The 25,511-nt window shown below is 40.7% G+C and overlaps 1 protein-coding gene and 1 long non-coding RNA gene across 3 annotated transcripts in view; one reads left to right on the forward strand and one right to left on the reverse strand.

Moving 5' to 3' along the window:
- On the reverse strand, positions 1-5,071 carry LOC120541302. The gene is made up of 2 exons (XR_005635981.1): positions 4,915-5,071; positions 1-366 (listed from the first exon to the last, which is right to left on the reverse strand). It is a non-coding gene; the product is annotated as an uncharacterized LOC120541302 (long non-coding RNA).
- The window catches only part of LOC120541299 (BTB/POZ domain-containing protein 1-like), a 24,166-nt gene continuing 2,612 nt past the window's right edge, over positions 3,958-25,511 (forward strand). The window contains exons 1-7 of one of the 2 annotated variants that reach the window (XM_039772795.1): positions 3,958-4,624; positions 12,582-12,738; positions 15,893-15,998; positions 16,115-16,312; positions 16,533-16,725; positions 19,519-19,606; positions 21,951-22,097. In XM_039772795.1, the coding sequence (XP_039628729.1) occupies positions 4,206-4,624; positions 12,582-12,738; positions 15,893-15,998; positions 16,115-16,312; positions 16,533-16,725; positions 19,519-19,606; positions 21,951-22,097 (1,308 nt within the window). In that variant the 5' untranslated portion in view covers positions 3,958-4,205. The remainder of the gene's footprint in view (positions 4,625-12,581; positions 12,739-15,892; positions 15,999-16,114; positions 16,313-16,532; positions 16,726-19,518; positions 19,607-21,950; positions 22,098-25,511) is intronic. The other variant, XM_039772794.1, reaches the window with a different exon arrangement.

The following is a 25,511-nucleotide window of genomic DNA, read 5'->3' on the forward strand; positions in this document are numbered from 1 at the left end:
TTGCATTTTAAGACATTTTTATTTATCATAGCGCCAAAGAGTACTGCGTGTCAGTTGGATATGCACATGTGAATTTCACTGTCTCCTTTGTACAATATTATGACGACTGCATTTTCAATTAGGAGGGCCGTAGCTTGGTGATGAACTGTTCTTGACTTGTGTCCCATGTTGCCAGGACAGGCTCTGACTCCGCTTTTTCTTCATCTTTTCCCAGATCTGTGTGGTGTTGATGTCTTTGAATGACCGTCCCCATACAGCTTGGTCCTCTACCTCCTCCTCAATTAAATCCTTTTACCTCAAGTCTCTCTTTACTCTATCCATCCACCTCCACCTTTGGCCAGTTCATAATTCCTATGAAAACAAAATCTGAAAACAAAAAAAAGTGAAGCTGTGAGAAATACCTAACTGCTGTGGTATAGAATGATTTGTAGGAATCTGAAACAAACTACTCAATCATGTTAGTTGAACGGGAAGTCTTGACAAACTTTAAGAGGTATTGTATCTGGATGAGATATGGAGACATGGGTGGTGCTGTGGTAGCCCTGCTGCCTCACAGTACGGAGATGAGGATTTGCGTTGAGTTTGCATATTCAATCAGGGATCTGCGGTCAGGGGAGGCAGAGCCTCACCTGTCATCGTGAAAAGTAAAAAACTAATAATGATAAAATAAATATGCCCACTGGTCTATGCTATAAATTTGTTTTCTGTATGATTCCAATAATTGTGATCATTTTTATAGCCATAATCGCTGAATTGGCACATTTCCTGTTCAAATACTGTGGAGAAACATGAGGTGCGGGAACGACGAGCCTCACCTCACCTCACCTCAGACTGCACTCTTCCTCACACACAGGGTTGATGCCTCCGGTTGGCGTGCCTAGTGCTGTCTCTCAGTATGTCACCAATATAAGGTTTGTAGACACTTTATTATACACCCTGAATTTCTAATACTGTATCTTTAATGAGTGTGTGTGACATACTCAGTCTGACCGAACATAAAACCGCAGTGAAAAGGCACAAGGTGAGGTGGACAGTACCGTGCCGTCCTTAAGGGGGCGCATGAGAGGCCAACAGGTGCTTGTTGCTGCTGTTCTTCTATGCAGAGGCTCTGGGCACCAATAACTTAGCGATCTCAGAAAGTCAAGTGCACTGCAGCGGTCTGTTTATTTTTATTTTGTTGTACGGACTGACTGCCGAAATGGAAGATTAAGACAAAACGAAAGGAAAATAAGGGGGGCTTTTACAAGAAAGTGACAGAGATTTTCGTGGAGAAGGATAGGCACATGGAAATCATTTACAAATACAGGTAAGACCATAAACCAGCGTTTCTCAACCTTTTAAGTATTTGCGACCCGAGTTTTCATAACAGTTTTAATCGCACCCCCCCAACATTTTTTTTGAAATGTACAGTACAGGCCAAAAGTTTGGACACACCTCCTCATTCAATGTGTTTTCTTTATTTTCATGACCATTTACAGCACTCCAACACTCTCCTTCTTGGTCAAATAGCCCTTACACAGCCTGGAAGTGTGTTTGGGGTCATTGTCCTGTTGAAAAATAAATGATTGTCCAACTAACCTGACTTCTGCACAACACAACTGCTGGTCCCAACCCCATTGATAAAGCAAGAAATTCCACTAAATAACCCTTAGAAGGCACACCTGTGAAGTGAAAACCATTTCAGGTGACTACCTGTTGAAGCTCATCGAGAGAATGCCAAGAGTGTGCAAAGCAGTAATCAGAGCAAAGGGTGGCTGTTTTGAAGAAACTAGAATATAAAACATCCATCCATCCATTGTCTAACCCGCTGAATCCGAACACAGGGGTCTGCTGGAGTCAATCCCAGCCAACACAGGGCACAAGGCAGGAACCAATCCTGGGCAGGGTGCCAACCCACCGCAGGACACACACAAACACACCCACACACCAAGCACACACTAGGGCCAATTTAGAATCGCCAATCCACCTAACCTGCATGTCTTTGGATTGTGGGAGGAAACCCACGCAGACACGGGGAGAACATGCAGACTCCACACAGGGAGGACCCAGGAAGCGAACCCAGGTCTCCTAACTGCAAGGCAGCAGCGCTACCACTGTGCCACCGTGCCGCCCAATATAAAACATGTTTTCAGTTATTTCACCTTTTTTTGTTAAGTACATAACTCCACATGTGTTCATTCATAGTTTTGATGCCTTCAGTGAGAATCTACCAATGTAAATGGTCATGAAAAAAAAGAAAACACATTGAATGACGAGGTGTATCCAAACTTTTGGCCTGTACTGTAGATGCATATTTTATTATACCTACTTAACATTTATCGACATTTATCTAACTCTATATTTATTGTTCTAGTATCAGAAATTAGTTTAAGTTAATTGGTTTTGGTTTCAACAGATTTTTTTTTCCATATTTTTGATTCTTGTTTTCTTTTTTTCACATCTTCACGCCAGCCTTTTTGTTACTTTGTGCTCCCCTAGGTGGGCCTGCCCCACAGGTTAAGAACCACTGCCATAAACGTTTTTCAATTTTATAAAAAAATTGGATCAGACCAAGAAAAAAAATCTAATCTTTAAAAACTAAATTTTGACCTTAAATAAAATATTCTTTTGGGGTTTTTTTTGTTATGCTTTTGTTGAACCGTGTGGATTAAAATTGATGAATACATCAGAATTGAAAGCTTTTAAAAACAACTAACTATTTCAATTAAGGTCAAAATTAAAATCTGTTTTTTTGTACACCTCTCTATACCTTCATTTGTATTGAATGAGTATGAATTGTGGAATTGCAACAGCAAGTTTAGAACACATGGAGGGTGCCGAGCAAATGTGTGCTCTCCGCTCTCTCTTGTTGCATTAAATGTAACGTTCTTTCTTAGCCAAATATGAACCTTACCTGGAATGCTGATGAGATATGAAACACAACCAGTAGTAAATGTGCAGGCTGCCAATTGTTTAGTGAATAAGCTACTCTTTGGGGTTCATATATTTGGAGATCTCACTCTGAAGGAGTCAGTGCCTCACCAGGCATGGACCTCACCACACGTCACTGTATTCACCCCGTGTCTACGTTGGCTTCCTCCAGCTGCTACGGTTTTCTTCCACAGTAAAATGGCCTGTGTGTAGGTGTGTTCGCACTGTCCAGGGTTTGTTCCTGCTTTGTGCCCTACAGCCATCTCCCGTGGCCCTAGTCTGGATTAAGAAGGGTTAACAAAGGACATGACATGATCTGGAGACATCTGAACTATTAGCTAAAGAAACGAGCAACATGTGGATTTAAACGTCTGTTTGTCAGACTTCTTATGTCCTTTTTTTTTGGAAGGTTATGTCAGAAAAAAGAAAATCAGTTTTGGAAATAACTGGTGTGGCAGAATAAAACACTAAGAAGGAGTAGAATTAAATAACAGATTTAATTAATAGCTAAATAGGAGATTGGTTGGATTAAAAATGGAACTGTTTGAGATCTTTGAATTAACTGGTCATTTGTTGGCTTGCACAGTTAGGCAAGTTCATAATAATTACAGAAGACGGCTGAGAAATTAGCAGCAGCAACTGGTTACTATTTGAGAAAGTGACTGAAATGAAAATTTGCCGCCACTGCAGCCCTCCAGGATCTGAGTTTGACTCCCCTGCCATAGAAGTTTCATGTCTTCTATTTGCATTTTTCTTTAGGCGCCAGGGTTACTTCCCACATACCCAAAAGACGTCCAGGTTAGGCTCATTTTTGACTCCCAAACAATATATATTAGTAAGTATACACCCTGTCCAGAACGAGTTCTTGCTAATCCCACGTTCTATTAGTGCTAACTGACTCTGACAATGGGTAAATTAGAATACGTATACATATATGAGCTTTATAAATGTGTCTTAATACCACCTAGAGGGTCGATGATCTCCAGCCATGTTCATAGAGCTGCCCTCAAGTGATACAAACACAGTATTTGCATGTGTGCGTTCTGGAAGTTTCATCGCCGCGCAGCTCTGCAAGCGGATTGGCGAGTGTGCGAAAACGATCCAATCAGAAGCGAGATACTTCTGCGCAGGTTTGTCGCCGTCTAAGCGGAAGTCAAGGATGTGAACGACAAAACCCCGTCAAGGGGGCAAAAATACCAGACGAAGCCGATTCTGTCGCTCTTAAAAAAGATGCCTCCATTCGGTTTGCACAGCCAGTTCATTTAACGCTTATTGACGTGCATCTCCACAGCGCCATGGCTGCCGGGCGTGGGCCAGAACCCAAGGTGAACACAGAAGGGCCGGCCTCGAACTTCGCCTATTCTAGTAGCAGCAGGAACATAGCGGCGGCTCAGGCTGCAGCGGCTGCTGCTGTCGCTGGCGCCCCGGGATCCCCGGCTTCTGTAGGCTTTCACCGGGAGCCGATGTACAATTGGCAGGCTACAAAAAGCTCCGTGAAGGAGCGCTTCTCTTTCCTCTTCAACAACGAACTGCTTAGCGACGTGCGCTTTGTTGTCGGCAAGGGCCGTCAAGCGCAAAGGATCCCGGCGCACAAGTTCGTGCTGGCAGCTGGCAGCGCCGTTTTCGACGCCATGTTCAACGGGGGTATGGCGACCACCTCGACCGAGATTGAGCTGCCCGACGTGGAGCCCGCCGCCTTCTTGTCTCTATTGAGGTTAGTGTCGTGGGGCGCTTTCTAGTGAGAAAGACAAAGTCATCTTGGGAGGGGGAGTTGTTAATGTTAACAGGAGACCCTTTTTCCTTTTTTAAGAGTTGTTTATGGAAATCCTGTGCCGCAGTAGCCTTCAAATGTTACAGAGTTGATACACAAATATGCCCCAATGCGTCAGCCACATATTTAATGTAACATTTCGTTGTTCGATTTCGTTACCTTTTTACTTAAATACGAAGTACTGTGAGCAGCTGATAACGGACACGTTCATACTCGAGTAGATTTGTACGCACCACTTAATCATCGAGAACCAACCCTGGACGGGGCGCCGGTCCGTCATCAAGCCTGTAAACATGTAGACGATTCCGAATCACCAGTGAGCATAATGAGAACATCTTGGGGATAGTAATGGAAAAGGGGAGGTCGGACGGGTAGGGGCTTGGCTAACCACTGGGTCACTCACGCCAACCCATTGGTGGGGGTTAATGGGGGTGCCAGAAGTACCAAAATGGTGCTTCTTTTTTTTTGTAAAATTATTTTGGTAATGTGCTGGTTTAAAGGTATCATCTTATCGAAAACGGTTAATTGCTTTTGAAGGAATACTTAACCCCAAATTGATATATTTTTAAATATGTTACTTTGTAGGTTTGTAGTGACAGCCAAGAATATTTTTAATCACATATTTTCATTCAGCAAAGAGAAAAAATTTTGATATAAAACAAGCCAATTGTAATCATTTCATAAGTGGCAAATAATGTGAAACATGTCCACGAAGAAAAGAAAAAGAAAATCTTTTATGGTACTCGTACAGTAAGATGCACCTCTCCCGCACTTTAATTTGTCAAGAGTCCTGCATTCAATTCAAAAGTGCATTATGGGAACGTAATTCCGGAAGCATCTATTCAGCATTGTAGCAAAACAAAGCATGTCTTTTGCACGGATTCAGTATAAGACTAAATGACTGACATGTGGATTATGCCAATGTTTCACTACTTCTATTGTTTCGGGACCCCGTTCTCCATTTTTAGGTTCACTGGCGACCCACATACAGCAATTAAAGAGCTGTCCCCTTGATGAAATTAACGTGGTTAGGAATGGGAGTGGGGAGGGGATCACACAACCCTGTTGATCGTTCAGCTGGATGGAGGGTTTGTGACCCACTGATGACAACCCAAACCCCCCCGCTGCGATCAAGAAAAACTGAGTTATGTGACCGGAGTAACATGAGAGATTTTTTTTTTCTCTCTCCATGTTTGTTTTTCACATCATATGTGGTTGTACAGCTTTGGTCACTTTTGGCTTCTTTTATATAGTAGATTTTTTTTCTCTCAATTTTGAATGAAAATATGAGGTTAAAATTTTTCTCTGCCATCGCTACAAACTACATTGGGTAAGTAACATATATATAGATATAGATATAGATATAGATAGATAGATATATATATATAGATAGAGATATATATATAGATAGAGATATATATATAGATAGAGATATATATATATATATATAGATATATAGATATATAGATATATCTATATATAACTTTTGGGTCGAGCATTTCTTTCAGTTTATGTCTACAAACCAAATCCACAATTAATAATAAAATGATAAAGTTGCTGCATAAATAATGTTTAGCAAATCTGGTTAATCCAATTTGTTGCTATGTGGGCTCTTCTGGCAGAAGAAACATGTGCCATGATCAGTGTGCCAGTCTGTTAACACTCGCGTGGGCACACAGGGCCAGTTTAGAGTTGCCCATCAACGTAACACACCTGAAGCCTTAACGAACAAGTGAATAACGTAAAAACTTGATGTGAGCAGTAACCAAGTGTGGGGTTTGACCTCGGGATGCTGGATTCATGGAGCAGCAGTGCTAACCGCGTTTTTACAGTAATGCCTGTGAACATGTCAATGAGATCTCTGCCATCCCATTCGAGGATTTTATTTATATATTGTTTTGTGCAGCACTCTTCAGTGAATGCAGGGGCAGAATGCTGTGACAAGTTCACACTTCACAGGAAAGATGCAGATACAGACTTGACAAATTGCTGGTGAGCACACGTAAAGACACAGATTTGTGTAAACAGATAGGAAGCCAAGGCCCTGTCCACAGTCTGTTGTTTTTGTTTTAAGTCGCAGGCGTTAGTCTCTGTTTTTTTTACTTTTTGTCCTCACTACCCCTTTGTTTTTCAACTCCGAAAAACAGATTTTTTGAAAGCACCATCCTGAGTCATATATTCCCAAAAGTGCAGCCTCTGCATTTTAATGTGAAAAGTAAAGACACAGACTATAATCCTGCTTTGGTTGGTTGGTTGGTTGTTATTGTATTCCTTGATTCGATTCCTACTTATTACAACGACTCATTCCCTAATTAGTCACCCATATTCCAAGAAAACGTAGTTGTCTTCCATGGCACTTCATATGTTGCTCACTTGTATGCATCAAAGTTGTGTTTTGTATGGTTTAAATGCGCCAATCATTTACTTGATGCTACAGTTTTGCAATTAATCCTGTGGCTAAGAGCGTTACCACCCCAGTGCATGTGTGCCCATTGTAGATGAACATCATTGTCTCATGTTTCCAGTGGTTCTTGTGTGCACAGAGATCTTTTTGTAGACAATGTGAAAACACTAATGTGGACAGAGGTAGTTTTCTTTTAAAAACACCTTCTTTAAATGAAAATGTAGTAGTGTGGACTAGCCAAAGTGGTTTGAAACTAAGTAACATAAATGGAACCTCACAATATCCATCCTTTAGATAGATAGATAGTTTATTAATAACTAATCGTTAAAATATGGCCAGTTGACAATAGAGGAGGAAAGTAAAAACTGGTCTGCAGCATCAGTGGGGGATAAAGTAAATCTCCAGAGGGGACCACAGTCAGTTATCATGGGTAAAGTCGAGCACAATCCCTGTCCAGCTGGCCGCCCACCCCCTCCTGGTCATTCTAATGTACTGTAGTGTGTGCCAAGTCATCTAATTTGATGACAGAATCTTTAAATCTGTTGATTCCAAGCCTTCCATTATCTCAGATGACTTTCTATGGATACATAAAAAGCTTGGCAGTAGAGTAGTAGCACCAAGTGCCACAGCAGGACGTGGGGAACTGAAATGGCACACTGGAGTGTTAGTGACTGTGCAATATTATAGTCTTTCATATATTCTTATGTATTTTATGTGCCTCGGTTATAGATAGATAGATAGATACTTTATTAATCCCAAGGGGAAATTCACATAATCCAGCAGCAGTATACTGATACAAAGAAACAATATTAAATTAAATAGTAATAAAAATGAAAGAAATTAAAATAAAATTAATGTTAGCATTTACTCCCCCGGGTGGAATTGAAGAGTCGCATAGTGTGGGGGAGGAACGATCTCTTTAGTCTGTCAGTGGAGCAGGACGGTGACAAAAGTCTGTCACTGAAGCTACTCCTCTGTCTGGAGATGATCCTGTTAAGTGGATGCAGTGGATTCTTCATGATTGACAGGAGTTTGCTTAGTGCCCGTCGCTCTGCCACAGATGTTAAACTGTCCAACTTTAATCCTACAATGGAGCCTGCCTTCTTAACAAGTTTGTCCAGGCGTGAGGCGTCTTTCATCTTTATGCTGCCACCCCAGCACACCACCGCGTAGAAGAGGTTACATTACATTATCTATTACAGTATGCTTTGTGAAGGACACTGCATAATATAGGATGCTAGCATTTAAGTTGCCCCATGACCACCTTCAATTCATAATAAAAATAGAGAAGCCGAGTATATTGGGGGAAGGATGCTAAGGATAGAGTTGTCGGATAAGAGGAAAAGAAGAAGGCCTAAGCGAAGGTTTATGGATGTGGTGAGAGAGGACATGCAGGTGATGGGTGTGACAGAGCGAGATGACGAGGACAGGAAGATGATTTGCTGTGACAACCCCTAACAGAAGCAGACAAAAGAAGAAGTAACATTACGGAATAAGTAAATTGTTCATCCACACATTGGCCACTTTTTTTTTTATAAACTTGCATTAACTGGGACAGTGCCTTGGTGTGATTGGTCAGTTTGGCTTTGGTGTGATTGGTCAGTTTGGCTTTGGTGATGTGAGGAAAGAGAAAGTGTGAGTGAGTGAGACACACAAGGAGGAGTAACAGCGTCAAAGTCACGATGAGAAACCTTGAAAATAATGAAGTCTGAGAAGTAGGCTTTATGGGAACGAGACAGAGTGCAAGTTTAGAGATGCAGAGGAAAGTTGCTATCACTTGCCCTGTGTGGATTTAATGTTTTGTTTTTATTATTATTCAATTTGCTGTCTGTAATAGGTAATGTGACTAGTATATCAATACAATGAGTTTTAGACTGTTGTGTTCTGTTATGCTAATGGGGCTAAATAAATGCAGACAATAAACATCCAATGCAGGGTGTGATTTTTTTTTTTTTTTTTGTTCTTCCCTAAAAATAAAATGTGCATGGTGTTGTGTTTTTTCACATTTTGATCAGCTTTGTGCAAAAAATCCAAAACTTCAGCCTGTGATCCTTTTGGTTTTGTTGTTGTGCCAGTCAGTGAATGAGCAGGTTACGCTTTCTAGGGTCGACTACCTGCAGGCAGATGATGTGTTGTTCAGCAAAATGAAAAACAAATACAGAGGAGTTGTTCTTCCCTCAAACGAAACCAATCCATTTTGGCGTCTGAAGTGACATGTTGCTGGGGCAACATAAATGACTGAATTGAAGGCCTGCATTGTGCGCTGTTCTGAAATGTGAAATTAAGACCTTTTGGGAAATGTCAGGTGTTTGTTTTTAACTGAGAGAGTAATTTGACGCCATGAGGTAAAGGTTGGCTGTTCAGGAAACCTTGGAATGTCTGCACAGGGCCGTAGTGAACATTCCTTTAATAGCTCCGTCAAAAGGCTTGTAACATTAACAAGATCAGTAGAAAGAAAAGAGAGAAAAAAACTGATTGTATAATGTATACAACCTTTTCAAGTTATGATTGTGCATTATACAGTTTTGTGGCATAGTTTTAGTGCTTCAGCCTCCTACTTTCAGGAGACAGAGTTTGAATCCTGGTTTTGTACCAGCATGGGGTTTGTGTTTTCTCACCTTTGAGCCCCAATGGCCTGAAAAATCTGCTTAAACAGGTTGAGTCAATATCTGTATCTGCTCCCAGCCTGCTCATCTGCCTCCGAGCTCCAGGGACGTGGCTCTGTTGGAGTGCTTTTCACTGCCTGTTTGCGTCTTCTCACCTTGTCCATGTGTTGTTTTCTGTTCCCCAGTGGATGTATGTTTTTCCCCCACTTTCCCCAGAGTATGCTAGTAATGGAGCACGGATTCAGCAGGTTTGAACATGGATGGCATTTTAATTTGAGGATTCAATACTCTTCCACATTAGAAATTGCCACCAATGTGCATTTCAAATTCTTGAGAAAATAAGCAACGTTTTAAGTGGGCCAGAGGGGGTTAGTACTGGTGCTGTCAAATTATCAAAATAATAAGGGTTTGGATAGTCTATTAAAGTAAGCAAATATTCGGATATATTCGAAGGTTGGTTAAAAGTTCTGAGTGCTACTACATATGCACATGTACCTAACGTGAATTCACTTGTGTGTGTGTGTGTGTGTATGTATGTGTTATATATATATATATATATATATATATATATATATAATCACACACACATATACATGCTAGGGGGTTTTGCCCCCTGCTCGCTTCGCTCACCAGCCCATGGGCCTGCACTACATGCTAGTCTCCTTGCAGTTTGGTCGCTTGCATATTGGGATGCAGTTGTACAATTTAAACAGATTTTTATTTTCATGGGAATTGTATCATATGCATAATAGAACTTACTATTTTACATTATAGCGAGTAATTAACCATATTAAAAAAAGAGTAAAACGTAATAATTTGAAAGTAAATTATGTTTCATATCGTGTGTGTTACTCGTTGCGTAATATTATTTCTTTCTGTTTGGCTTTGAAATTAACGCGCAAATACTTTTTAAACTTACACTTTTACTGTAAAACTTCAGTAAAAACAATTTTTTGAATTAAATTTTCATCAATATCGCATTGAATTGTGATTCTGTGTTTGGAGTTTCATCTTGTCAACGTAACGTATAACTGCCCGTGATTGAATTTCGTTTCTTTCAATCTATTAAATAAAATGACTTTTTTGAAGGTTTGGCTCTGAGATTTGTAAATTGCCTTTACAAAAGCTATTCTAACGGGAAACTGTTAACGTTTAATACAAATGGCATATCAAGATCTCCTTTGTTATCTAATGTATCCGCTGAAGATGTACTATATTACCTTTCTTGGATACATCTTTCTTTCTACAGCAATTTGGCCGATGGCATACCAGACGGTGTTAATGGTTGTAGATATTCTTCGTGTTATTGTAAGTTGCCACCACCAACTGTTTCAGCAGAGTCTATTGATACGCATTTAAACAATTTGCCGTGTAACCAATCGTCATTTTTGGCGTTAATTCCTTTGACTTCATTGTTTCTCGGTGCTAGGATTGCCCATGTACTCATTTCTTCTGTTGATAACCCTTCGTGATGAAATTCTTCAATAAGATTTGGACACAACATGTCTTCTTTGATTGGGAACTTAAAGTGAGTAAAACGTTCAAATTTATAAGAGCTGAGAGCGCAGGAACTGTGTCTGTCAAAAGCATTCACATGAATGAGAGGTGAGAGTCCCATGGGTGTAGCTGAAAATGGTTAAGAGGAGGGCGGGACTTGAAAAAAGGATTTTTGCTTGTGGTGCATCTGGAAAGCACATAGCACTACTTATGCGTTGTTCACTGATGCAGCTTTCATGTGGAAAATACCAAAGACCTGATCAAAGATGAAAGTGGATCTGGGTCACTTCAAATGCCTGTAATGCCTTTCAGAAACATATACAAAATTACTTCTGAATACATTAAAACACATTAAACGTACTCATTACTTTAGTCCTGCCCCTCTCCTCCCACAGCCACTCCACTATGCATGGGTGCAAAGACGCGAAGTCAGTGCCCATTTAGATTTGTTGTGTATCAGAGCAGCACACGGTGTTGCATGGGTAAGTCGTTTTAAGCTCTGGTTCCTTTGCCTGCCAGTCTTCAGTCTCTCTAACTCTGAGCCAGCAGGTGGCACTGTCCTTCAGACTGTAGTAGAACCAAAAATACTCCCGGGGTCAGAATTTTGGACCGGCACATAGTGTCTGGTCTCCTCCTGATCAAATGAGTGAGGTGTGCACATTTTCGATGAGATTGGTCCAGCAGTGTGTTGTGTGCATGCCTCGTATACAAAATACATAATCTGTTGTGATATGAATTTGCACCTCAGAGTGTTTTTTTGGCAAACGTAGTTGGAGTGCAGGCAGGTTATGTGAGTTGCACAGTGAATTAGAAGTGGGAATTGAACCAACAACCATTGGCATATTAAATCCAGTTCCTTAGCCACTCTGCCTGCCTGCCTGCCTGCCTGTGTTGTAAAGTCGCTAATTAATATTGTTTTTTCTTATTTTGCTATATGCAAATTCAGTTTGCCATATGAGCCAACACCATAAGTAGATGCATCTGCTGTTCTCACCACCCATATGAAGCTGCCAGTACTTGCAGAAATGTCTGTGTATTGGATCCCCTTCTGACATTCCACATTCTGCTGTTCATCCATTTTGTTTTCTAACCCTTCTCAGTGCTAGCGACTCTGATCGAGTCGCTTACTCTGCCAATTGCAGAAAATAAAATAACAGGAGCGCCGTCATGTGACGAGTTTCTCAAGACCATACTGGACGTACAGCGTCATTCTGCTCCATGATTTGTTCTGACCCTGACCTCAATGTTGCTGTCATTTCTGTTCCTATTAATAGAAGGCGCCCCAATCAAAATAATGTTCTGTGCATTATGTTGCATCTTTAGGTTACTTTTTCAAATATTTCACTGTTTTCAAACATGGTACTGTAAAGGGTTTGTACTTGTTTGTTTTAAGGTTCCTGTATTCAGATGAAGTTCATATTGGACCAGAAACCGTTATGACGACCCTTTACACAGCTAAAAAATACGCCGTACCAGCCCTAGAAGTGCACTGTGTGGAGTTTCTGACCAAACATCTGCGGGCTGATAATGCCTTCATGCTGCTTACTCAGGTAGGTGAGTGGGATGGGATGTTGTGATTTTTACTTTTATTGGTCTCTTTTAAAATAAATACATTTTTTGCAGGCTGATTTATACTTCATAGGGGGCATTTTTGATGGTCAGAGGTACAGATGAGCCCCCCTTCAAGCCTAGTAGTAAGTGTCCTGAGTAGAGCGCTGCACAAACAGCACAGAATCACCCAATAGGCAGTTCAGCCACGTTGTATGAGGAGACAAACAGGAAGCAAAACTGGGGTTGGTCCTGTCACAACTGTAATCAAGTCATTTTAGAGACAGTTATGAAAATAAGGTGGAAAGTATCCAGTTAACTGGTAAGCTTTAGATAGCAAATATATTGGTTTCCAATAAAGTTCATATTGATAACCATGAAGTGTCTTTATTGAACTGGTCGGATGCGTGAATATCTTATGTTCCATTTGATATCCTTGTTATCTTTCTTTAACGCACCCACTGTATCTTTATATATAATACGCTACCGTGGCTGTTCGTTTGTCTGTCTAGGATTTTAAATCACCTGTAGCTCTCAAACCATTTAACCTATTGACCTGAAATTTGGTACACATATACCATGTGACGTCTACTATCCGCTTTCCTCTTTTTATTTTTATTTAATTCTAGCGTAGAATCAACTCTTGGCAGCAGCCAGGATGGCGGCGGTGCAGCACATGCATATGGGCACCGTTCTCATTCCCTACCACCTTCACCGTCACTTCCCCTACCTCCTTCTTATCTTAATCTATTCTTGAGGCAGATTAAAGGCCTACTGTATGTGCCATGTTAAGTGACAAATTAAAGAAAACATACTAAGTGCTTGCAAGACAAACTCTGATTTAATCAGTTTTAACGTGAAAAGATGCTGATAAAAGAAAAGAGGAAGCGAGCCGCTAGAGTGGAGAAAAGAAGAGCTGCTCAGGAAGCAGCAAGCACATCAACCTCTGAACAAACGAATGCTAAACATACAGAGAAAGAGAATGAAAACTAGTAATGCGCAAGTCAGGTGTAGTCACTTCACGTTATCGTGCAGTGCGTCATTACTGGTTTTATATATAATAGTCTGAGGCATCTGGATGTTAGGTAGAATGCCTAGTGGGGGCTGGCTAGGTGGTCTTTTCGTCTTGGAACCCCACAGATTTTGTTTTTCTCTCCAGCCCTCCCTGGCCATCAGACCTTACTTTATTCTTTGTTAATCAGTATTGCCTAATTTTATTTTTATATTTTTTCTTTTTTCTTTCTTTATCTTCTAAAGTGCTTTGAGCTACATCGTTTGTATGAAAACATGCAATAGAAATAAAGGCTGTTGTTGTTGTCCATTTTCATAAATCAGGGAAGGACCACAGAATAGCTGGAGCCTGTGCAATCAATCGTAGGGTGCAAAGAAACCGGAGAGTGAATATACACACACACACACGCATGAACTCTCGCACACTCACTAGGGTTGTGTAGTATACAAGTACCGAAAAAAAAAACAATATTTGAAACAATACAGTGAGACATGGAGACTTCTTTTCTGAATTCTGACTTTTGTGTGGAAAGGTGTGCACATTGGACCCCTGGATAGAGCTTGCAGTTCAGTCACTTGTCCCAGCCTCAACTCAGTCATACTGAGCCAATCTAAAGATGTCAACTAACCTAGAGAGAGAGTTTAGGAGCACATTGCCTCACCCACCATGTGACAAAACAACTAAGGGCCCGAGTGCAGCAGGTGACACCTCAGCACCACACTGAGTTTTTTTTTGGCAGTGGCTGGAGTGCCAATTCTGCCATCAACCCCCAAGTTTTCCGAGCAAGTTGGAGGACCTGCTTGCAAGGCTAGATGCAGATTAACGTCATACCCAGGACGTAGCAATTGCAGGTTAAGGGCCTTGCTCAAGGGCCAACGGAGTAGAGCCACTTTTGGCGTTTACGGGATTCAAACCAGCAACCTTCCGATTGCCAGTGCAAATCCCTAGCCTTAGAGCCACCACTCCACCCCAGCAGAGGAGAAGAGGTAGAAAATATGCAAACGGCACACAAACACTAAGGCAGCCAAAGCACTCAACTTTCATTCCTGGAGCTGTTTGAAGCAATGCTCATGAGGTGCTTTTCTTATTATAAATTGAAAGTGTAATCTTAAATCGGTGTTCCAGTTCATCCCAAAGGTGTTCAGGGCTCTGTGCAGGCCACTCAAGTTCCTCCATGTCTTATGGACCTGACTTTCTGCACAGGGGCACAGTCAATGCTGAAACAGAAAAGGGCCTTTCCTAAACTGTTGCCGCAAAATTGGAAGTGCACATCTGTGTGAAGTGTCTTTGTATGCTGTAGCATCAGCCGTTACCCTTCACTGGGATGAAGGGACCGGGCCCAAACCTTAAAAATCAATCCCAGCCCATTATCCCTCCCCCCACCAGACCTCGCAGTTCAGAAGTTAGCATTCGCCTAAAACCCGGATTTGCATCACTCCAGAGTACGTGTCATACTGCTGCACAGTCCAGTGGTGGCCTGCTTTACATCACTCCAGCTGACATGGCATTGTGCATAGTGAGCTTAGGCTTGTGTGCAGCAGCTCGGCCATGGACACCCAATTCATGAACATATGCCCAAGTTCTTGTGCAGATGCTGCCTCAGGAGGCAGTTTAGAACTCTGTTGTGCATGATGCACCATAGCAGAGGTGATTTTTATGTGCTTCACTCACAATGAAAGCACTTATTGTTGACAGGGGAGAGATCTAGCTGAGCATGAATTTTCACATACTGAGTTTTAGTAAATGTGGCATCCTATGGCAGAACTCTTCAGAATGACCCATTCTACTGCCAGTGTTTGCCAATAATGACTGCAGGGGCCTTGTGCCTCATTTGATGAAGCCATTGACAATGGGCATGGCTGAAACACCTGAACTGGAAAATTTAAATTAATTTTATTTTAAGTAATTTAATTTTGTTCACATTATTTTGGCCATATATTGTATCTGTATTTTGTACATATATTAATAAACTGGGGTAACTAAAGTGAAGTCCAGTGGTGGTTGGTTGAGAAATGTTCAAAGCCTTCCCCCCCAACCCCCAATGCTCAGGCCTGAAGCTTCCCTTTTTCCTATGTCTTCTCGTATTTGATTTGCATTGATACCATAGAAAAAGCTGACATTTACCTTTTTGTTCTCTTTTGTAGGCGAGGTTGTTCGATGAACCTCAACTTGCCAGTCTTTGTTTGGATACAATAGATAAGAGCACAGCAGATGCAATTAGTGCAGAGGGGTTCACGGACATTGACTTAGGTATGCTGCTTGGCTTATAATGACATGTAAACTTCTTTTCTTGCCAAATGGCTTTTAAAACAGAAATCCATGTTGTTCAGCAATCTGTGTCTCTTTCTTCATCTGCTTCTCTCTAGACACGCTTTGTGCAGTGCTTGAAAGGGACTCGCTGGGCATCCGGGAGAGTCGGCTCTTTGCGGCTGTTGTGCGTTGGGCTGAAGCGGAATGTCATAGGCAGCAACTTCCACTGACGGCAGAAAACAAACAAAAGGTTTTGGGAAAAGCCCTGTCTCTCATTCGGTTTCCACTTATGACTATTGAGGAATTTGCAGCAGGTGAACAGTTCAATAATGCTATTATAGTGTTTTGCTATTAACTTGGATGTAACATTTGGGTTTGTGCCTTATCTATTGTAATCATTGAAAATACTGTGTACAACATGTTCAAACTTTTATTGTGAAGTTTGCTCACTGCATGTTTATTTATTTTTGTTCTCAAAGCTCTTTTTGTTTTCTATCCAAAGAAACCAGTTTAATATTCTCTCTTGTGCCACAGGGCCTGCCCAGTCCGGAATTTTGTTTGATCGGGAGGTGGTAAATCTCTTTTTACACTTTACAGTAAACCCCAAACCAAGGGTTGACTACATAGACAAGCCACGTTGCTGTCTCAGGGGGAAAGAATGCAGCATTAATAGATTCCAGCAAGTAGAGAGTCGCTGGGGCTACAGTGGAACCAGTGACCGAATAAGGTAAGCTCTTAATAAATAAAGTACACATAATATACATTGTTTTTTTGTCCTTTTTGAATAGCTTTGTTTTTCAAGGTAAACCTTTTGTTTTCTTTTCTAAAGCACATGGGTTCTTTTCACAATATTCTAGGTTTTTGACCTAACTCTGGGGCCAGTAGGGGTGGTTAAGGGTCCGAATGAGTGGCATGAAATATTACATACAGTGTGACCTATCAACGATGAAATGGAGCCCCACGGGTTGTGATGGTAGAGTAATGGTCCGCATGCTTGCCTTTCATAGTTTGATTCTTACCCATTATATTAAACGTTTTCTTCAATCAATCGTTTCTTCTGCTATATCTGTCATAGTCCCAAGCCTCCCCCTGAGGTGTCATATTGTTCCCCAAGTAGCGATAATCTGTCACCATTACACCACCATCACAACCAGCATGGCCCTGTTTCTTAAGCAACTTTTAAGCTGTTATTCCCAGATCAGCACTTCAAGTGCTCATAACCCCACAGCTGGGTCACATCGCATAATAAATTGGAATCCCTGATCATATTTAGTCTAAACATAATCATTTTTAGAGTTTACATTTGTAAAATAACACTTGGGCAAAGCTGGGCATCCCAACTAAGTCTACTTACATAAAGATGTCTTGGCATTTGTTTTAGCAGCACTCAAAAACAGCGTCACTGACTCTCAGTAAAATTGGAGGGCAACTCCAGGATAGTCCAGCTTAGTATGTAGGCTATGTCACGTCTAAATGCATTGTGGGAAGGGTTCAATGAATTGGACATCTTTCTGTTTCTGTTGTCCAGCAGTTTTTCCCTTTTTTTTAATTTTCTGGGGGTAACTTTTGAAGATTGAAGGTGAATAATACTCCAACATGGGCAGGTTGGGGGCAGAACAAGTGGCATTGATGTTAGCTAAATATAATTAAAGAGAATCAATATTAATACTGCAGACTCCTGCCATCCTGTCAAATGGCCATTTCCATTCTAAACGGCTGCAGTTGCCTGTTAGTCTGTGGTGTTCATCCATACATCTCTACTCAGGCTGCTTGCATGTCTTACTCAGATAAACGTGAAGTACTAAGATAAAACCCAGGCAATGTCAGGAAATACAGATGTATACTATATAATAAGGCTATGACACCCATCTTAATGCCACCTCCATTCAGATCAGGTGGACTAGAGATCTGTGGTTGAGCTGAAACAACGTGAAATCTGCATTGCTTTAACTCCTACACATTCCTTCCCAACTTTGACACTGGCTACATTGACAGACATCTGGAGTTTTTGTACTTGCACTTGGTGACATTGTGCCATCCTGTTTTGCTCTGTTCAGTTTGAGACAATAGCATCCCAAATTTTAATTAAACCTGAAGCTGAGCTATATCTTGAAGCATTATTTCTGTGCTGTGGCTTAATGAAAAGGGACCAGAAAATACAGGGTGAGTCAAAATTATGTTAACATTTGAATGACGGAAACAATTTCTTCACAAAACATTCTTCATATGTGGAAGATGATTTACAGGAATGTCTCAACCTGTTCGCCATCATGTTCAGCACGTGTACCATATGTGGCACATAAATTGTCCACAAAAATTGTATATAAGTAAATACATAGCAGTTCCATTAATGTTAACATAATTTTGACTCACCCTGTATAACATAGTCAAAAGGTTTGTTCCAAATTCACAAACAAGAAGTCAATCTGAATTAGCTGTTATTATTTGCAGGTTCAAAAAACTTTTTCAGTGTCCCACAGAAAACACAGCTTAAAGTATTTTGTCAATTTTAGTTTGGTAAATGTGCTTCTTTTGCGTTTTTGAGTGGTATACGGTGATGAAAAGACTGAGAGCTAATGTATGTAAGTCAGTTTATTATAACATAGCTGTCTTCTTAGGCAGAAGGCTAAGAGTGACTACGCAGAATGACAAAAGCACGTGACATCTGCATTCTAGACATTCAAGAACAAATATACAGGGGTGGGCAAATGTAGGGTTACAGTTGACCAGGAAAAAGACATGCAGGTTATAATAGTTAAAATGAGTCAAAAGAAGTGCACTCACTTATAATCTCAAAGTGCTCAAATTGCCAGCCTTGCATACCTACTTTTGCCCACCCCTGTATATTAAAGTGGACAACAAAAAATGAGCAGTAGTTGTGATCTCTACTTTTGTATCTTAATAATCCCAGTAATTGGAAATTTCGTAAACAGTAGTAAGGTTTGCCTAATAGTAAAGCCAACAGGTACAGCAAAGTGGCATTGGTGGTGTAGTAAACAAGTCTACCTGGTACTTTTCTAGGTAACCTCTAGGGAATGGACTGTCCTATAAAATGAACAAAGTCACCGAGCAGCTCTCGGTCAACAGACTGCCACCCCCCCATCCTGAACATCGTCAATTCTGGTACGGGACGCGCTAGTTTGCATAACTGTGGTATGACCTGATCTTGCATAAAGGACGATTAGCACAAAAACAGATGTAAACAGGACGTCGCGCAAGAAAAAGGCACTTGGCAAAGTCTTACTCTTACTATATGATATTAAAGATCATTTCATAAAGAAATGATTTACCTAGTGAAAAATAAAAAAAGGTCTGCAATGAAAGGCTGATATCCCTTTTGTAACCAAGCTCCGTTTTTCAAGGGTTCTAAAGGTTACAATAACGAGGCCCCCATTAACACTTCAACCCTAAAACAAAGACAAGGAGCTCTTTCATAGATACTACAAAATAAAATGAATTATTTTTAAAATATAAGTAGGCGCACAAAATTTTAATGTAATTTTTTTTTTGTATATTTTAGGTTTACTGTCACTAAGAAAATATTCATAGTTGGCTTTGGGCTGTATGGCTCTATCCACGGGCCAACTGATTATCAAGTCAACATACAGGTACAGTAGATAATGTTGTGTAATGATGACTGCCTAATGCATTAATTGTACATGGTGGCTGAGCTGGATAGGAACAGGGCCCAGTAGGGCAGTAGGAAAGAAATTGACTTCTGCACTGGCCATAAGAGTGAAAGGCAATGCAGGAAGAAATATCCCACAGGGGGAGTGAGGGGGGCTTAGTATAACACATTTTAAATAAATACTCCATAGACACATATTGTGTCATAAACAATAAAAGATCCATGTCAGTAGGTATCAGCAAGGTGATCTGGGCCCCCATCAGCATATTATGGAGTAAAGGCAACCAGAAATGTATGGATGTCCAGATGTTTTAGTGTCAAATATGTCTACATGAGTGCAGGATCACCCGGGCCAGCTAGAAGGAGCTCTGGCACAATGGCACAGGAATATCGAGAGAGGAGTATAAAGGCAGCTAATAGTCAGGGCTGCAAGAGTTGTGGGGTAAACAGGGAAGGCCGCTCCTTGATGAGCAGAAGAGCAGTCAGGACAGAGAGAAGAGGAGCGACTTAGTTTGGTGTGATGCTTCCACAAACTGGTATTGGGAGGCCTGAGGGAAGCAGGGGGCTTGTTTTGCATTTCTTTATTTTGTACTTCATGTGTTTGCCTCTTTGCCATTCTAGGCAAGGGCGTTGCTATGGCAGTGCCCCCTTATAATCTAAGGAGCATCACGTTGAGTACACTCAAACAATCTGTATAATTGATCAAGTCCACTTTTACACTTGTAAAAAAAACACAAGAAAACAAAAGTAAAATTTGACTTTTTTTTAAAATTTGAATAAAGCAGATTGAAATCCTAGTATAGTCATTATTGCCCTAGAAGGATTATGCATTTGCACCAGTTTGGTGCTTTTGAGTATTTTTGTTTCCAAAAAAAAAAGCCACAAATTAGTTCATATCTAATCTTATTTCTTTTTTTTTTTTTTGGAACATACAAAGGATTTTTTCAAGGAAAAACTATTTACAAAAACAAAACTGTAACGGAAGAAAAAGTGTCTGAAGTCAAAAAGTCAAAGCTAAATCTCCACTTTGCTGCATTCTTAAATTTTAAAGTTAAACTCTTGGGGGGCCGACTACCCTGCATGGAGGAATTCAAGTATCTCCGGATCCTGTTCATCAGTGATGGAAGAAGGGCACATTAGATCAACAAGCGGGTTGGAGTGACAGTCCATTGGGGTGAAGGGGCAATCAAGTCTGTAGACTAAACTCTCGGTTTACCAGTTACTCTACATCCCTGTCCTCTCCTGTGGTCATGAGCAGTACAAGGTGGAGATATTCAGTTTCTTTAAAAAGCTGCCATGCTGACGCTCCATGATAGGGTGAGCAGCTCTGCATTTCAGGGGAGTCGCTGCTCCTCTGGATTGAGAAGAGCCAGCTGAGGTGGTTTTAGGCATGACCCCAAGTACGCTTCCCATGACGCTGCTCTGGGCACATCCCTCTGGGTGGAGACCCTTTAGCAGACAGGGGTTACATCCCTCGACTGGCTTGGGGAGCACCTCGGAGTTCCCCTCAAAGATGATTTGAAATCAGTATGTGGCAACAGGGAAGTCTGGGCTGACCTACCTGGCCTACTGCAGCCATCGATGAGATGGGAACTCTCATAGTCTGACCTGCTGGTAGGCTGTTAGTACCTGTGACATACTGTGTAGCAGTGTTTATCAGAGTCCTTGACGTTGTAGAAGATTCGCCAGTGGAGGAGGACTGCCCGAGTTAAACCTTTCCAAAATTAGGTGCTGACATTTTGTCTTTTTCACATTGTATGCAAAAAAAAATATTGGGAGCTCGTTTGAAAAATGCTTTATTCATTTCAGGGTCAATCATTCTGCCTCCATCAAGTACTAGGCAAAAACCAGCTCTGGATGGGGTCTCAGGCCTTCACAGGGTACACTCTGTCTCTCACACACACAAACACTTATATAGGGCCCGTTTACAGTTGCCAGTGAGCCAAAAAAGCAAAAGCAGATCCCTAAGATTAGTAACCCATGTAGAGATGGGGAGTCCATGTAAATTCCACAACGACGGGATGTTTCAGATAATTTTGCTAATTCTGATTTAATGTTAGGGAAGTAAGAGATTCCTCTGTCTCTGTCCTCATCAACTTCTGTCTAGTGGAGGCTTGCTGACTGCATAACATCTCAGATGAGCTCAGTGGCATCTTCCATAAAGTGACTCAAGGCAGATGCTGACAAATGATCTAGTTTCATGACTCTGTGCCATTGTGGTTATCAATATTGACTTCACCACACTCAAACGTAGAAATGCTTAACTTAAGTAATACAGCATGCCTCCATGGTAATAATAATTCAACTTTTGTTTGGTTTCATAGATAATTGAAAGTGATAAAAACCAGACCTTGGGACAAAACGACACAGGATTTAGTTGTGATGGCACTGCCAACACCTTCAGGGTCATGTTTAAAGAGCCCATAGAAATACTTCCAAATATCAGCTACACAGCTTGTGCAACCCTCAAGGTAAAACTTTTGTTTTTGCTTAGTTTTACTATTTTATTTTTTAGGCAAAAAGGTTTTTGTGTTATTTTTCCAGATACCTTGCTGTTGTTTGTTGGCCATTTATTGTTTGTAGTAAAGAATCCAAAATTGTCTAGATTGCAGTAAGGATATTGTGGATGCTTTTCACTTGACATGCTCTGTGACTGTAACAAATGTTAATCTAGCACGACAAACGAAAGGAGACCATTCAGTCCATTTGTTGCTTGCTTGTTTAGCTAATAACTAACCTGTCCCAATGTCTCATCCAGATTTTTCATAAAGATTGTTGGGATTTCTGCTTCAGCTCCATGTCTCAGTAGTTTGTTCCAGAGTCCCACAATTCTTTGTGTAAAGAAGTGCTTGTTGATTTCAGTCCTAATTTCACTTCCCCCTTAATTTCCACTGCTGTCCAGGAGTACTTGATTCATGTTTTAAGTTAAAGTAGATTTAGCAGAATTCTCTCATCGATGCCTTTAATAACTTTGAAGACCTGGATAAGATCCCATTGTAGTCTCCAGAACAGGTTTAATCCTAAGTCCTGGGAGACTCCTGGTTGCTCTCTGCACAGCTTCAAGTGCAGCCCTGTCTTTGTTTTAGTGTGGTGCCCAGAGCTGCACCCAACATACCAGCCGCAGTTTCACTAGTGCATTGTATAGTCTGAGCATAATGTTCCTTGACTTGTATTCAAAAGCTTTGATGATATAACCTAACAACTGTGTATTTATTAGCTTCTGTGAACTGCTTAGATCAGTGGTTCCCAAAGTATGCGCTGTGGCAACCTGGGGAGCCGAGAAATATTACAACATTTTCATCATTTAATTTCTATTTTCAATTCAATGTGATAGGACGCGACATCTGGTGGACCTGATGCAAACCAGTAACTCACTTAGTAAGAACTGTTTGCGGAAGCCTTTAGAAGTGGTTAGTAGATGGAGCTGTACAATAGTTAAGTTTCTTGATTGTTTTAGTAGTTTGTCAAACTTGCTCTGTACTTTGTAAATAAATAGCTGTCGGTTTCGCGCAGTCTTAGTGTTGAATTAGTTTTCGGCGATTGTATATTGTTGTGATTAAATCAAGTGAAGTTTTTGAAGTATTTCTTCTCATATGTATTTTTAAAAATGGATCGTTTTTTTTTACTAAACAGTAATAAGCATTGTAGGATTGAAAATAAAAAGGGCCCACCGTTAACCAGAGAATGAAGAAGCTCAAATATTGGAAATATGATGACAGTTATTTGGACTTTGGTTTTACGTTGACAGATGTCAGTGGTGAAGAGAGGCCACAGTGTGTACTGTGTATGAAAGTTCTGGCACCAGAGTGCATGCTACCAAGTCAGTTGAAATCCCAGCATGGTTAGTAAATCTCATGACTGCTTTACCAGAAAGTTAAGAGTTAAATCAACAAAAAGGTATTTTTTTTATAAGCAGGCATCAATACCAAGGAATGCATTGCTAGAATCTTACAAGGTGGCACATAGAACAGAGCTGACTTGTCTCATTCATGCTGGCTGGTCCTCTTTCTTTCGCCCCAATGCCGCGCTCTCATCCTCCAAGCCTTTTCGTCTTCCCCTTCTGTGACGGCCTGTTTTTATATGGCTCAGTTGCCCATCGCAGGAAGCCGATTAAGCAATTGAGAACGATCGGACCCTCCCATGCAGGTGTGACTCGCCCCAATTACTCCATCAACTCCCTGAAGATGCGCGGTCACGCCCACGGAGACTGACACGGCAAATGGATTCTTTAAAAGCCGCCAATCTTTCGTAGCCATGGACCTGCCACACCACAATCCCACTAATTATAATTTGTTGAATTTGTTCAATTACTTTTTTTGTGATCTTAAATACATGTTTAATTTATTTTTTTCATTAACCCTTTAATTAAAAAAAAAAAAAATGTACTGGCTATTTCGCAAATTAGAATTTGACATGATTGGGTGCTCCTTGGGTAAACCTGGATTCAGCAAGGGTGCCAAGAATTGAAAAAATTTGGGAACCACTGGCTTAAATGATAAACATTCCTGCTGTCTACTCCTTCCTTTTACTTTTTAGCTATGAAGCTTCCCCACATCTACACACAAACAGTGTAATATTAAAGTGTTAAATCTGTGGTGTTTTTTTAATGACTAATGCATCATTTTGCCCTCTTCTAACTTCATCATTAACTGTATGGCACCTCAATTCTGGTTTCACAATTGCAGTTTAGGCCATTAGCAGCGACGCACACTCACAAGTATGAAACTTCCTAATGGCCGCCTTGTCTGCACTCTCATTTGGTAAGTTAGGCTGTTCTGGCCTGACAGATAAATTAGTGACTTGAAAAGAGTGTGACAGTTCAGTAAGCTCTGAAACCCTTCATCATGCGACATCCAGTGAGACAAAAACATAAACAGGCACACTATGAACAAAACACGTGCAGCAGGGACAGGCGAGCTACCACATCTTGTAAACCCACCAAAAAATATGAACTGATATCGTTGTAAACTGATGGGCTTTTTAAACGTTTGGACAAGCACAAAGGGTAAAAGAGAAATCAACCAAACTGACTTCACTTGTAAACATAACTTACCAATAGAAAGAAGTTAATTAACCCAGCGTTTAAGTACGTGTGAGAAGAGCAGCTCAATAGACTGGAATTTCCTGCGTACTTTTGAATAATAATAATACATTTTTTTTGGTAATGTGGACACGGCAGTAGGACGAATATTTGTGAGGGTAAAACTGCCATTTATCAGAGCTGAATAGCAAGTGCATGTTTTCTATTTGTTGTAGATTTGGCTGAGACTTTAATAAAATGCGACTTACAAATTTAATATGCGATTACAGAATTTTCTTATAGTCTGGGCACAGGGAGATATATTGACCTGCAGAGAGTCGTATCGGAAGTCAGAGGTGAGAAATGAGCCATCCGACTTGAGGTTTAATGTCTCGCGCCTCAGCCACTTTATAACTAGTGCTTGTATTTTAGTTATGGAGCACTGCACTAGCAGAGTAGACCTTAATGAATCTTCCTTTATAGTAATAAGCTGTGGTGGTGACAGCAGGATTTTTTCCATTACCAGTTATTTCTTCCATGCAACCACCTAAAGCTCCACATAATTCTGCTTTTATGATTTTCAATGTACACTGTGCATTTTTGTGCATTCATTGTGATTATTTGTCTCAGAAAATTACTGTAGGATCATAAAGAAAGAACAAAGTCCCAAAGATCACAAAGGAACAAAGTTGGCCTACCTAAACTGATTTTATACATTTCTATGAGAGCTGCCGGACTTGTAAAGGTGCAGTGATAATCTTGATAATTGCTGTTATGAATTTAAAACCTGATTAAAATAAGAGTTATTCCAGTTAATTTTGGAACTGCTTACAAGTTGTGCTAATGATTTTCTGAAAGGTTAGTC

The sequence above is a fragment of the Polypterus senegalus genome, chromosome 12 (assembly GCF_016835505.1).
Source record: "Polypterus senegalus isolate Bchr_013 chromosome 12, ASM1683550v1, whole genome shotgun sequence".
In the NCBI taxonomy this organism is placed as follows: Eukaryota; Metazoa; Chordata; class Cladistia; order Polypteriformes; family Polypteridae; genus Polypterus; species Polypterus senegalus.